Below are 10,551 nucleotides of genomic sequence, written 5' to 3'. Positions count from 1 at the left end.
TCTCCAACTATCACTTCTAGGTTACCTTCTTCATCTTGCAACTTCGTTGTGGGTACTTCACCATCAACAACTTCTTTTGTCATATCTTCCATTTCATCTTGCACATATTCATCATCAACCACCATATCACTTGTTGTATCAATAATGTCCTCAACATGATGTACATTGGCATCACCATCCATAACATCGCTTCTCATAACTATCTCCTTAGATTCGTCTTTCACATCATCATTCTTTATATCATGGTTGTCCTCATGAACTAGATGGGGGGACTCCACATTCATCACCTCTTCTTCATTGTCTCTGGAATCACCTTCATAGACATCATTATAACTCCAAAAATTAGAATAATGATATGAGGGAACCTGTTGAATCGGACATTGCAAGTAGGCTGGTTGTTGGCTCATGACCGATCCACAATTATTATAGCTTGGATTTATGGTATATGACGCCGATAATCCATATGCTTCACCGAATAACAACTTCTTCAATTGTTGATCATAACTTTGACATACTCGAAGCAAATCATGGAAAGACCTTGGGTACTTCATATGCACTTCATATTGAAAATATGGATCTAGCCCTGCTTTGAATCTTTCCATCTTGAAGTATACATCTTCAACGCCTCCAACAAGTCCAATCCAAGTGGACCATATATCCAAAAACGTCTTCTCATACTCGAGGTAGCACATTGGTGAAACCATACGCAATTGGAAAAGTTCTCTTCGTAGATCTGTCGCATCGCGAACTCCATATCTTGCCATTAGTTTGATGATGAATCGGTAGATCCAACCATCAATGAGTGGGCAACCGTTCCTCCCGTTATACGGAAAGGATCGACCCTCCCTGGAGCGCCAAAAAAATGAAAAGAGAGATGATGATAGAAAAGAGAGAGAAGGAAGATATAGAAACCCAAATCTACAAAGATATCTTAATAAGGAGTGATGATCATAGAAACAAGAGAAAGAAGATACATAAACTCAAGCCTACAAGGATGAATTGATCACTAGAAAAACGCACTACATGAATAGGCAAGAAAAACCCCACAAGAAAAAGGCCCCCCTCACCACCTCACTCTTCTTGCTTTATATGAAGTTCTCCTCTAGTAGATAAGTTTCGCTTGCTTTCTTTTCCACGCTTTTTTTAGAGCTTTTCCATCTCCTATTCATAGTTATGACACAACGATCTTCTAATCGTCATATCTCCCTCATCCATGCTCCAAATTTAGAGTTTTAAAAAGCTACGGATAGCTCTCGTCATAAGCTTTCTAACCCATATTTACACGTGATATTTGGGTGTCAAACGAGAGAGTTATGAGCGTTTGTTTCTGACTGCTTTTTGGTGGTCTGCTTTTTCCTTCTTTTACTTTTCTCCACGTGACTTGCTTTTTGTTTGACTTATCCTCAAGACCTTAGCTCGTGATCTTGCCCTCCGGATGTGAACGCACCATACCTTATATTCTTGTAGACTTCAATACCTTGAATTCTAAAAACACTTTCACATTTAGCCCTCCCCCTTGCTTCTTTGTGAACCATTTATGGTGAACCCTAAGCTACTAATAAAACTAAAGGTTCTCCTTCGCCTTATTCATGGCTATAGACAAAGAAGGAGTTGTTGATATTTATCCAAAATCATGCTATAGGGTGGTTCGACCATTGAAACAGGAGTGGAAAATATCTCTCTGATGGAGGTGGCATATAAGCTTAAAGCGACCAAGAGAGAAGTCAAGGGGCATTGCATTTCTCTCCCAGGGAAAACAGTAAGGAAAAACCATGGACATTTTTTGGAAACAAGGGAAAAGCATAGTGTGCCATTGCATTTTCTCTCCCAGAGAAAACAGTAAGGAGAAGCCAGGGGCATTTTTGGAAATAAGGGAAAAGCACAGGGCCATTGCATTTCTCTCCAAAGAAAAGCAGGAAGGAAAAGGCAGGGGCATTTTTTGGGAAATAAGGGAAAGGCACAGGGCCATTGCATTTCGCTCCCAAGAAAAAGCAGGAAGGAAAAGCCAGGAGGGGCATTTTTGGGAAATAAGGGAAAGGCACCAGGGCCCCAAGAAAAGCAGGAAGGAAAAGCCAGGAGGGGTATTTTTTGGAAATAAGTGAAAGGCACTAGGGCCATTGCCTTTCTCACCGAGGAAAAAGCAGGAAGGAAAAGCCAGGAGGGGCATTTTTTGGAAATAAGGGAAAAAAAAGCACAGGGGCATTTCGGGAAATACATATTTATACTTAATCTGTAGACTGTGTGTCACATACAGTACATACTTGATTTGATGAGGAAGAGAAGGAGAGAAGAAGAAGAAGGAGAGAAGAAGAGAAGAAGAAGAAGAAGAAGAAGAAGAACAGGAGGAAGCCATGATGAGTGAAGAAGCTCCCACTCCTCACTCTGTCTCGGATCATCCCGTGACCCCTCCTCGTCCTCCCCTCAAAGTAGAAGAAGGAGAAGAACAAGGGCAGCAGTACCTACATGGGCTTTACCAGAACCAGAACCAGAACCCCATCCCCGGGATCCCGATTCATCATCGGGATCGGAATCTCCCTGGATCCACACGTCTCGTCGATATCCTCGGCGCTGCATTCCATCGATTCTGGAGAACTTCTCACACTGTTCTCCGCCTGGACGTCCAGAGATTGACTGCATTTAATGGGCCTCACGCAAGAAAAGGAGCAAGACACACACGCCAGAATAATCGATATGGCCACGATGAAGATGATGATCACGAAGACGATAACTCTTCTTCTTCTTCTTCTTTGGGAAGGTGGGTCCGAGGTCTCGATGGAGGAGGTGCTCGATTGAAACTAATGCAGGTTAGTTCAGCTTAATTTTTGGTTCGCTTTTAAATTTTTATTATTTTAGGTACTGCTATATACATTGATTGATTCACTTACCGCTGATGTAAGTCAAAATCTTGCGTTTTTCGTTCTCGTTTTCAGGTAAGCTAAAATTTCCTTGTTTCTTTTTAATTTAATTTAATTTTAGGCAAGTTAAATTTTTTGTTTTCCGTTTCAATTTTGGGTTTGTAAGTTAAAAATTTACGGTTTCTTTTCTAAAGGTAGGCTAAATGTTTGTGGTTATTTGGGAAGTAAGATAAACTAAATTTGTTTTATGTAAAAGATAGGATTTATTGGAATGTAAGGTGCAACTGTTATCTAATTGCAACTTTCGTGCTATTTGGCATGCAGAGAAGTAGATTTTATTATTGTCTTCTACCTCAAATATGATCTATGGCGAGTTCTTTTGTGTGTGTGTGAGAGAGAGAGAGAGAGGGAGAGAGAGAGAGAAAGACAGACAGACAAACATTTCAACAGTCATGGGAATTTCCAGACGAGGAGACAGGCTTGCCTGGCCTTCCTTGGAGCCTCAACTTCGGATTTGGTGCAAAGGTTCAAATGGATAAAGGAGGTCACCTCTTACCTCAAATGAGGGTGAAGGCTAAACATTTTGCTTTCTATATTCTACCTTTACCTCTGTTTGAATTGCGTGGAAAGTGGCCCATAGGAGGCACAAGGCTAGCCATAGATATCCGATACAGGTAAATATCGAAACTGCGCTGGATAGAGTTTCATTGCCAGAAAAAAACACCAAAATAACTTTTTACAAAATCTACTATAACACAGGAGTAGACGCATAATTCTTAAAGCTTACTGGGTGTTCTTCTGTACCCAAAACGTTGAGGTTTTTAATAGTCGTTGTGTGATGTAATAATATAGACGTGTTGGGTTAAATTCTCAATCAGAATGAAAAATGCACGTCTCTCTAAAATGGAAGTTATTGAAGAGTCAAAATATACACACAAGGGGTCTCTCTGAGATAGTATGTCGCTTTTTTTATATGATCATCAGGTCAGCGGAATTGTGGGTGAAACATATATAACATATCTATGGATAATATGAATGCACAATATCATCCATCACATGGGGATTCATGCGAAATTGCAAAATAATATGAATGTGCATGGAATTTCTCACATTGATAATTTTGAAAGGCATAGATGGTCAAATAACTAACTTCCAGTTCAGTAACAGAATTAACATGAATAATTGTAAGTTTTGCTAGGTTTCAGATGCCATTATGATCTTTTAGACACATAAATATATCTTGCATTCTTTCTTTGCATGTCATTGTGAATTTATTCTAAAATCATAGTTTGTTTAAGGTGCATGGTTTTCACTATCAAAGATAAAAAGAACACTTGATTTTGTCATTTTGTTGTCTGCATTTTTCAGAACGATTGATCTAGCCATATCTCCTTTTGTTTTTCTTCAAACATTGTGCAGGATTCCTTTGTTAAATGTGGAACATATTTGGGAGTCCCCGACTTCGCAGTTGTGCGTGCAGCTATACAATCCGCTAGGGACTGGATTCCATCTTACACCCGGAGGTAATCACATATACCATAGAAATTAAGTTATTTGGATGCATTAAGCCTAAATTCATTGAATGGGTGGAATCTTTGAGGAATATATGTTAATATCACATTTTTTCCCTTACTGAATGGTAAATTTCAGATACACGCTAGCCTCTCTTTTGTTATTATTATCTTATAGTTGTGAATAACCAGATCATTAAATGTGTGGTTGTTGTTATTACTATTTTGTCATTCAGGTGTTGAGTTTGATGAGCACATCATCAACATTGGTCATCATACGAAATTGAGAGTTGCTGCATCAGTTGATTTTCCTAGGCACTTTCCTTTGGGTGAGGGAGAACAACCTGTTAGAGTTCACATTAATCGGTTGGGTATCAAGACAAGAGTATCATAACAAGCTATAACATCAAGATGAAAATATCGCAGAATGAAAGATATAAAAAATTTCATCTATGAAAATAGTTTGCAGTGGATCAAGGAAATTATGTGCATGTTTATGTATCTGTGTGGCTTCCTCTGGACTCTTTCCTCTCTTGGCTACAACATGCTTAAAATGTAGTCACGATGGATTTACTAAGCATGTACAGCAATGTTGTACATGCGGTGTGTATGTCTTTGACAAGAGGTACATAGAAAAGAGAAAAGAGACAAAAAAAGAAGTTTAAAAAACACATGAGACAGGTAGAGGAAGGGATGTAACAATATGAACTTCTGTACAAGGGATATGGAGCTGGGATGAGTAGATGGTGATGTAATGATAATAATTTGGAAGTAGTGCCGACTGAGGCAAAGTACTGAATCCATCCTATTGCAGTGTTGATGTGCATGCAAAGCTATACTCTTTGTTATGATCTCTTATGCATGCTGTTTGTCCATTAAAATCCTTATAAGTGAATGACTTGCTCAGTAAAACTTCATACACGAGGGGATGGACATGGTTAAAGCACACGATAATAATGCCTCTACCACTACAATGCTTTTCTCATCAAATGTAAATTTTTATAGTATTTATCTAGAGTCTTACAACACGTACTAATCCATTAATATGTGCAGCAATTCCATAAGTTTATATGCTTGAATTTTAAACTTAGCTTCGAAAGAAGGTCAACCCATATGTAACATTATCTTGATCAATATTATGTTGGAAGATCAATATCATCAATTGCATATCACTCCACATCCCCTAAGTTGCATTGCACTCCGGATTGTACGTGTAAATGTTTTGATTTGGTTTCATATGTAATTTTTTCATCTCCTCTTTGCAATCACAAAAATTTAACTAGCTAGCTATATATATATATATATTGAACAGAAAAAGCTCATGAAAGAGCATGTAAAGAGAGAATGAGCGATGAGTTAGTAATCATGAGAGCTGTTGGAGAGAAGTTTTTGATGATTGCAAAAGAATACAAACTTGGCCTCATAACGAAAGCATGGAAGTTTTGATGACTTTTTACATCAGAAAAGAAAAAGATTCCTTATTCTACCATTATCAAGAAACCAAGAAGACCGTAGTAGACATTCAAAGGCTTTTCAAGCTTAGAAAGTTCTTCTCATCATATGACAGAGAGGCAGAGTTGCCTGATACTCATCATATGTTTCACTAAGAAAATACAACTTATAACTAGTGGGTGTGAGATTTTGGACTTCTTCCTTTTAACATAATCACACCGATAAATACAACCAGGAAACAAACGAGAGTTACAAGTCCAAATGTGGGAATAATGATTGCATACTGATGTGGTAGAAAGTACTTATGAATAAAATGGTCCTCATCAACGAACGGCTGCAAAAACAAATCGATCGATTCAATGAAAATCTCGACAATATCAGATCTAGCATTCAAAATAAAAAAAGAGGTTTTCCTACATGTTTAACAGGAATAATTGGGGGACAATTCAGAATAATAAGCAATGACTACTTTTCCTTTGTTCCCAAAACAATGACTGTCTGATGCTTAGCAATATCTTTCCAGTGTTTCTTGAGAGCAGTCATACAGCTACTCCATGTCCATCCTTATGGTCAAATGTTAACCAAAATGAGAGACTTGGAGCTTTATCATCTTTCTTTATCAATTCCATCACATATGGGGGCCTAGGTAAAAATGGACTAGCCCATCTGCACCAATAATGGAATGATGAGACAAGCTTCTGTAACTCTGTGCAGTGTGATGGGCCCTTGAGATTTCAATCATTGAAAACAGATGCATGGAGAGAGTCAAATGCTACTAATATCAACAAGATAATGTGCATACTTCTGGCCAATATTGACTCCATTTTGATGCAAGGAAATGCCCAGCAATATGCTGGACTACCGACAACCGGGGTCTGGCACCATCTGATGTGACGGCCCGCTCAGTATGCAGCCTTTTGGTGATCACCAACCAGATATGGTGGCTCGGGGAATATGAGACCTGTTAATATTTCCTCTCGGATCATGGTGCTTCAGACCAAATTGATTATATTCTCATATTACTCCCAGAATGTGGCATAAGTTGCTTGACATGATCCCTTCTCTTTGTTAATTTTTGATGCTCAGGGAACATGAGACCTGTTAATATTTCCTCTCGGATCATGGTGCTTAAGACCAAATTGATTATATTCTCATATTACTCCCAGAATGTGGCATAAGTTGCTTGACATGATCCCCTGTCTGTCTGTCTGTAATTTTTGATGTTCATGGCTCAAACACATGTCATATACACACACATATACATGTCATATAGGGAGACAGAGAGCTAACCAAAATGATAACCCAGAATGTATAGTACGCAAAGAGAGAGACAGAGAACAGAAGCATCGAAAAGCCTATCGTCCTGTCCCCCAATTCCATCTCTCCTCAAATCTAGGTAGACCTGCTAAAAAAAACACAAGAGCATATGAATGAAAATCACTTTCACAGGAACAAATTTACCAAGATTGATACTGCTGACAAATTTCTGTTTCAAGATTCACCTTCAACAGATCTAGCTTTTCTTTCTTTCTTTCTTTCTTTCTTTTCTATACTTAGAAAGCTCAGAATATTGCCAATTTAGTCAAGGTAACAAAACATTCCTTAGGAACAGAGGAAGCAGAGTATATTCATTATTCCCTTTGAGCCCAACCCATATTAATATAAATAAATAAATAAATATAAATATTTAAATAAATAAATAAATAAATAAATAAATAAATAAATAAATAAATAAATAAATAAATAAATAAATAAATAAATAAATAAATAAATAAATAAATAAATAAATAAATAAATAAATAAATAAATAAATAAATAAATATAAATATTTAAATAAAGAAAGAATGAAAGAAATGTCAAGGTAACAAAACATTCCTTACGAAGAGAGGAAGCATAGTATATTCATTATTCCCTTTGAGCCCAACCCATATTAATATAAATAAATAAATAAATAAATAAATAAATAAATATAAATATTAAAATAAATAAATAAACAAATAAATAATAAAATAAATAAATATAAATATTAAAATAAATAAATATAAATATTAAAATAAATAAATATAAATATTAAAATAAATAAATAAATAAATAAATATATATATATATATATATAGAGAGAGATGGAGATCTATGGAAAAAAGACCAAAGTCGGATAACGTTCTGGAGTAGTATTTTGTGTGTTGTTTTAGGCCCAATGGGATATCGTATCTAAGGAGTATTGTTTGTTGTTTTAGTCCCAGAGGGGTATCGAATCTGAGTATTGTGTGTGTGTGTGTGTGTGTGTGTGCTGTTTTAGGAGACCAAAGTCGGATAGCCTTCCGGAGTAATATTTTGTGTGTTGTTTTAGGCCCAGTGGGATACCGTATCTAAGGAGTATTGTTTATTGTTTTAGTCCCAGAGGGGTATCGAATCTGAGTATTGTGTGTGTGTGTGTGTGTGTGTGTGTGTGTTGTTTTAGGCCCAATGGGATACTATATCGGAGGAGTATTGTGTGTTGTTTTTAGTCCCAGAAAGATACTATATCGAAGGAGTATCATGTCTTGTCTTTTAGCCCAGTGGGATACCATATCAGAGGCGTATTTGTGTTGTTTTAGTTCGAGGGGTACCGAATCTGAGGAGGACCGTGCAGAGGAGTATTGTGTGTTGTTTTAGTCTTAGAGGGATACTGTATCGAAGGAGTAACGTGTGTTGTCTTTTAGGCCCAGAGTGATTGTGTTGCTTTAGTATGCTATTGTAAGGGCAACCACTTTATATAGCTATGTATCCTACAAGGTGTATGTAGAATAAATCTTCTTTTTGCTACTACACCTACCATTTTCTAATGAGGATCTAATATTCTAAGTTGTCGTAACATCATATACTTAAATTCAAAATGCATGTGATTGGACTACCGGAAAGCTCATTGCTCACAAGTCTACCATGTCGTAAATTTAAACCATGCATATGTTATAAATGTTATCGATATACACATATAATGCTTCAATGATATCATGGTTGCGACCTGTCACTGGTAGGAGACTTACTTTAGTAGAAGTGTTGAGGAGGATACAGAGACTTGTTTATAGACTTCATATCCACCGCTTGACAAGGCATGATTTGCAAGGCAAGTCATCATTAATTAGGTCTTTTAGCTCATTCCAGTTCTTTAGAGATGTTCTTGTCTCTCCCAAGACATGACAAATGAGAAACATATTCCCATTGTACTAGATAAGAACATCTCTCATAGCAAGTTTGACCATTAAAGGTTGTTTTTACTTGACAACGACTCACAAATTGATGCTCATTTATCGCCAAGGATTTCTTGGTAGCATGAAAATAATAATAGTCCATATTAGTAACATTGAAAAGATCAATTTTTGCCACATAGCTTACGAGTTAAAAGTCAATGAATGATGAATGCATTTGAGAATCTTCCATTATGAGGTCAAATTCAATTGCCATTGTACTCATCTGCTTCCTAATATTTCAATTGTACAATATCTTTTTTCCAAAGGGATGCCAAGAATTGCATCTTGAACCTAATCTTAATGGCCTCATTTGTAATATTGTCACAAAAAAACTTAATAGCAAGTGATAAAAAATTCATGGAACATAGTTACGGAAAGAAAAGTGCAATTCTAATCTATATCCAAACAATTGAGTTATGTTCATTATTGAGAATATATGCTCAGAAAGCAGACAAAACATCAACTATATGGACAATAGGAGTATCATTTTAGGTACGGTTTAGGAGTGGGGTCGGTTCTCTACAATGTGGACAGGATTATGTGTTGTTAATACATAATAGTGTACCCAACTTCCATGAAATTGTAAGAAAACATGAGCATTTAGCATATTACCTTGCATTTGTAAGCAAATGATTCACAAGTTATGGTAGAACTCACGCCTCCATGTTCTCCAGGGAACAGAATTAAGTTGATTTGATTGATTTTCAGAGTGCTATTTTTGCAATCGATAGTAGGTAACATGCAAAAAATAGATAACATAAAATGTTGTTGAAAATAGGAGGATCATTCCAGGTTCCATTGGTAAAAAGAATTTATCTCCTCTGAACATTCACAAAAAATCTACCTAATTATATATATCTATCATAAAATGCTCATGAGAGATAATGTAAAGAGGGATGGGCTACAAATTTAGTAATCTATAAGAGGAATTTTACAATGTGAAATGTTTTCCATGGATACTTGCTCCAAAGGATTGCTCATATTTTCCTTCAATGTTAGGTAAGGGTTGACATGTGGAGATTTTGTTTTCCTAAAGAGATATTATAGCATAACAAGATCGAATATCATAATGACTCACAAGCTAAGAAACAATACGTTCCAATATAAATTGTTATACATTCTAGCATAGTACGTAATATACTCAAATGCATTGGCAAATATTCTTTTTCATACGAATGCGTATGTTATCAAAACATTCATATGTTTTTTTTTACACTTTTTACCTTAACATTCTTACCTTAAAATTATTTTTTTGCCTTATAATAAATAATGAATACAAAAGTATGGTAATTACCATACTTCAAGGGTGTTTACCATACTCGAATGCGAATGCACGGTTCATACTATGCATTCTAGTTAGAATTTCTTTTTCTACAACAACTTGGTGATCTTGGGAATATGCATACTATAACAATAAAAATTGGCTTTACCATTCAATGATCATGAATTGTAAAGCCAAATTTTATTGTTATAGATGTGCATATTCCCAAGATCATGAATCTT

General features: G+C 36.1%; 2 protein-coding genes across 2 annotated transcripts; one reads left to right on the top strand and one right to left on the bottom strand.

The window, feature by feature from the left end:
• Positions 1-2,279: 2,279 nt before the first annotated feature.
• On the top strand, positions 2,280-5,249 carry LOC147867660 (uncharacterized). Its single transcript, XM_087315439.1, has 4 exons — positions 2,280-2,804; positions 3,306-3,529; positions 4,275-4,378; positions 4,603-5,249. The coding sequence occupies exons 1-4, from the start codon at positions 2,352-2,354 to the stop codon at positions 4,758-4,760; spliced, it is 939 nt and encodes a 312-aa protein (XP_087171565.1). The 5' UTR covers positions 2,280-2,351; the 3' UTR covers positions 4,761-5,249.
• Positions 5,250-5,741: 492 nt separating this feature from the next.
• On the bottom strand, positions 5,742-7,293 carry DPMS2 (dolichol phosphate-mannose biosynthesis regulatory protein-like protein). Its single transcript, XM_087315438.1, has 2 exons — positions 7,109-7,293; positions 5,742-6,152 (listed from the first exon to the last, which is right to left on the bottom strand). The coding sequence occupies exons 1-2, from the start codon at positions 7,196-7,198 to the stop codon at positions 5,991-5,993; spliced, it is 252 nt and encodes an 83-aa protein (XP_087171564.1). The 5' UTR covers positions 7,199-7,293; the 3' UTR covers positions 5,742-5,990.
• Positions 7,294-10,551: the final 3,258 nt, after the last annotated feature.

Source organism: Azolla caroliniana, unplaced genomic scaffold (genome assembly GCF_043228905.1).
Source record: "Azolla caroliniana isolate FFs.n. ecotype wild unplaced genomic scaffold, voAzoCaro1.0.p SCAF_2, whole genome shotgun sequence".
In the NCBI taxonomy this organism is placed as follows: domain Eukaryota; kingdom Viridiplantae; phylum Streptophyta; class Polypodiopsida; order Salviniales; family Salviniaceae; genus Azolla; species Azolla caroliniana.
This window is presented reverse-complemented; position numbering and strand designations above follow the sequence as displayed.

What these genes read in the sequence shown, in the direction of transcription:
- LOC147867660 (XM_087315439.1), top strand. Translation starts at nt 2,352, where the DNA reads ATGATGAGTGAAGAAGCTCCCACTCCTCACTCTGTCTCGGATCATCCC. An exon ending in GCCATAGATATCCGATACAG is followed by an intron (nt 3,530 to 4,274) that starts GTAAATATCGAA and finishes AACATTGTGCAG; the next exon opens with GATTCCTTTGTTAAATGTGG. An exon ending in ATTCCATCTTACACCCGGAG is followed by an intron (nt 4,379 to 4,602) that starts GTAATCACATAT and finishes TTTGTCATTCAG; the next exon opens with GTGTTGAGTTTGATGAGCAC.
- DPMS2 (XM_087315438.1), bottom strand. Translation starts at nt 7,198, where the DNA reads ATGGAATTGGGGGACAGGACGATAGGCTTTTCGATGCTTCTGTTCTCT. An exon ending in CATTCTGGGTTATCATTTTG is followed by an intron (nt 6,153 to 7,108) that starts GTTAGCTCTCTG and finishes TTGTTTTTGCAG; the next exon opens with CCGTTCGTTGATGAGGACCA.